The 2,342-nt window shown below is 39.6% G+C and overlaps 1 protein-coding gene across 2 annotated transcripts; it reads left to right on the top strand.

The window, feature by feature from the left end:
* The first annotated feature begins 638 nt into the window (after positions 1–638).
* LOC107736736 (protein C19orf12 homolog) lies at positions 639–2,336 on the top strand. Of its 2 annotated transcripts, XM_016548093.1 has the most exons (3): positions 639–901; positions 1,153–1,333; positions 1,764–2,336. In XM_016548093.1, the coding sequence occupies exons 2-3, from the start codon at positions 1,174–1,176 to the stop codon at positions 2,030–2,032; spliced, it is 429 nt and encodes a 142-aa protein (XP_016403579.1). In that variant the 5' UTR covers positions 639–901; positions 1,153–1,173; the 3' UTR covers positions 2,033–2,336. The 2 variants fall into 2 exon arrangements, with proteins under 2 accessions (XP_016403579.1, XP_016403580.1); XM_016548094.1 differs by lacking the exon at positions 639–901 and having other exon boundaries at positions 920–1,333.
* The last annotated feature ends 6 nt before the right edge of the window (positions 2,337–2,342 follow it).

Here is a 2,342-nt window from a genome sequence, read left to right as displayed (position 1 = left end):
TATGTGTGTGTGTGTGTGTGTGTGTGTGTGTATATATATATATAAATGCTGTTATGCTTTTTCTTGGTCTGAAAAAGATCAAATGTGAGCGGTTCTGTGGGTGAAAATGCCTTGTTGGCACAGGAGAATGGCCAGACTGGTTCGAGCTGATATGAAGGTAACAATAACTCCAATAACCCCTTGTTACGATTGAGGTATGCAGAAGAATATCTCTGACCGCTCAACACGTTGAAACTTGAAGTAGCCTAGATGGGGTGTAGCAGCAGAATACCACACCGATTGCCGCTCCTGTCAGCTAAGAACAGGAAACTCAGGCTACAATTTGCAGGATAACGCGTCATGTCACAAAGCTCAATTCACCTCAAACTGGTTTCTCCAACATGACTCTGAGTTCACTATAATCAAATGGCCTCCATGGTCACCAGATCCCAATCCGATATGTGATGGTGGAATGGGAGATTTGCATCATGGATGTGTAGGAACTGTGATCATCTCTTTATGGACCACAATCTCTGAGGAATGTCTCCAGCACCTTGTTGAACTGATACCACGAAGAATTAAAGCAGTTTTGAAGTCAAAAGAGGGTCCAACCCAGTACTAGAAAGGCGTAAACCGGTGATTTCTGTCAGGGCGCATTTTCTGTTTTGTCCAACAGGTGGGCCTATTGGGAAAAGTACTGCATACGCGCTTTTCATACAGGTTGTTTGGCAGTTTCTCAACACAGTTACATTACATTTAGGCGATGCTCCGAAATAAATTAAAAGCATTATGCGAAGTATCATAAGCGAAGTATCATAAGCATAACACCAGTTAAAGGGCCAGCTGCACACAGCAGCGGAGCAGAGTGCGGAAGTGTGATGCCACTCGCAGAAACTGAAAGTAGCGTCTACAAAAGAAAGAGGTAGGCTAAAGTTATATCAAAGCTCTAATATAGTTTATAAAACAAAATATTGTCAAAAGCAGACGTAGGCTGTGCAAATTTACACATTTTATGTAGCCTAACTTGTTTAGCCTCATAACTTTAGCTTTCTTTAGTTTGTTGTAGTTAGTTTGTTGATAGAAACCATAGTTTATATACGAGTTTACGATTGTGTGGGGTGTCAAATCTTACATTTGAGAGTAGTCAGCTCTTTGATTCATGTTTCTCCTCAGGCAGTGTTTGAACACAACACAATGAGCCATCAAATAGACGATGTAATGGCGCTCTGCTGTAAGATCTCAGAGAGCAGGCAGATTAAAGCGGCTGTACAGAACTCAGCCAAAGGAGCTGCTGTTGCTGGTGGAGGGGCTTTTGTAGGGGGGCTGCTCGGAGGTCCACCCGGTTTATTTATTGGTACGTATGCTTGTGTGTTTTGATTTCTTGTCATCCACAAACTTTGACCCACTTCACTTCTTAACCACAGAGTGGCGCTATAATATCACCTATAAACAATTGTATGGTGGTTTGTTCTCTGAAGCTAGTATGTTGACTTTTTTTTTTGTAATAACAGTAAAGATTCTGGCATCAATGGTTTCATGAAGAACCTTAAACCAAATCCTTATTAACCGTATTTCGATTAGCCTGTGTAGAAAATGTTGGAACAAATTCATCAATAAAGTCAATGTTTAGACAATTTAATTTGATCAACTTTAAATGTCAAGTGAAGAAAACAGATTATTTTATCGATTAACAATTATGGACAGTCTATTTAGTGAACCTAGTGCATCTTTAGCAGTTTGTTTCTTTGTCCTACTTGATCTCCATTTCCTATTATAGTACGCAGGTAGTGCTTTGGGAGGTGCCGTGGGATGGTGGATGACTAGTGACAAATTCCATCCTCTTCACCAGATCATAATGGAGATGCCTCGTCAACAGAAGACGAAACTGTACTCTGAGGTCATGGCAGTACTGGGCAAACTGGACTGGGTTGATCTGGCTCAACTCATTTTTCTAGTGATGGGTAATTCCTCTCTACAAATGCGAGTACTTACTACTTTAATCTCTTTTGCCACAAAAGAGCTCGGAGCCAAAGTGGAGTATGCACAAAAATAGTGTGTTAAAGTCACCGGCTTAGTCTAAGCCAAGTTTGACTATCTGAAGAGCTTGTTTAATTTAGGTGTTTTTGTTGTTTCTGAAAGATGTGTTTTTACTTTATTATAAAGATGCTTGTAGGTGTTATGGTCGACTCCTTTTCCTATATTTCTATTTGAATCCAGTTTACCAGAGCCACAGAGTTTCACTGTAAACCTCAACATGTTTAAAATATTTAAATGTTTAAAATGAATGAAATTCAAAAGAAATTGAGTAATGAATTAGTGAGTCAATCTGAGTAATTAAGCAATAATCCTTTCTAACACGAAAC

This window comes from Sinocyclocheilus rhinocerous, unplaced genomic scaffold (genome assembly GCF_001515625.1).
Source record: "Sinocyclocheilus rhinocerous isolate Xijiao unplaced genomic scaffold, SAMN03320098_v1.1 C36910265, whole genome shotgun sequence".
Lineage (NCBI taxonomy): Eukaryota > Metazoa > Chordata > Actinopteri > Cypriniformes > Cyprinidae > Sinocyclocheilus > Sinocyclocheilus rhinocerous.
Note: the sequence above shows the minus strand (reverse complement) of the source record. Positions and strands in the feature narration are given on the sequence as shown.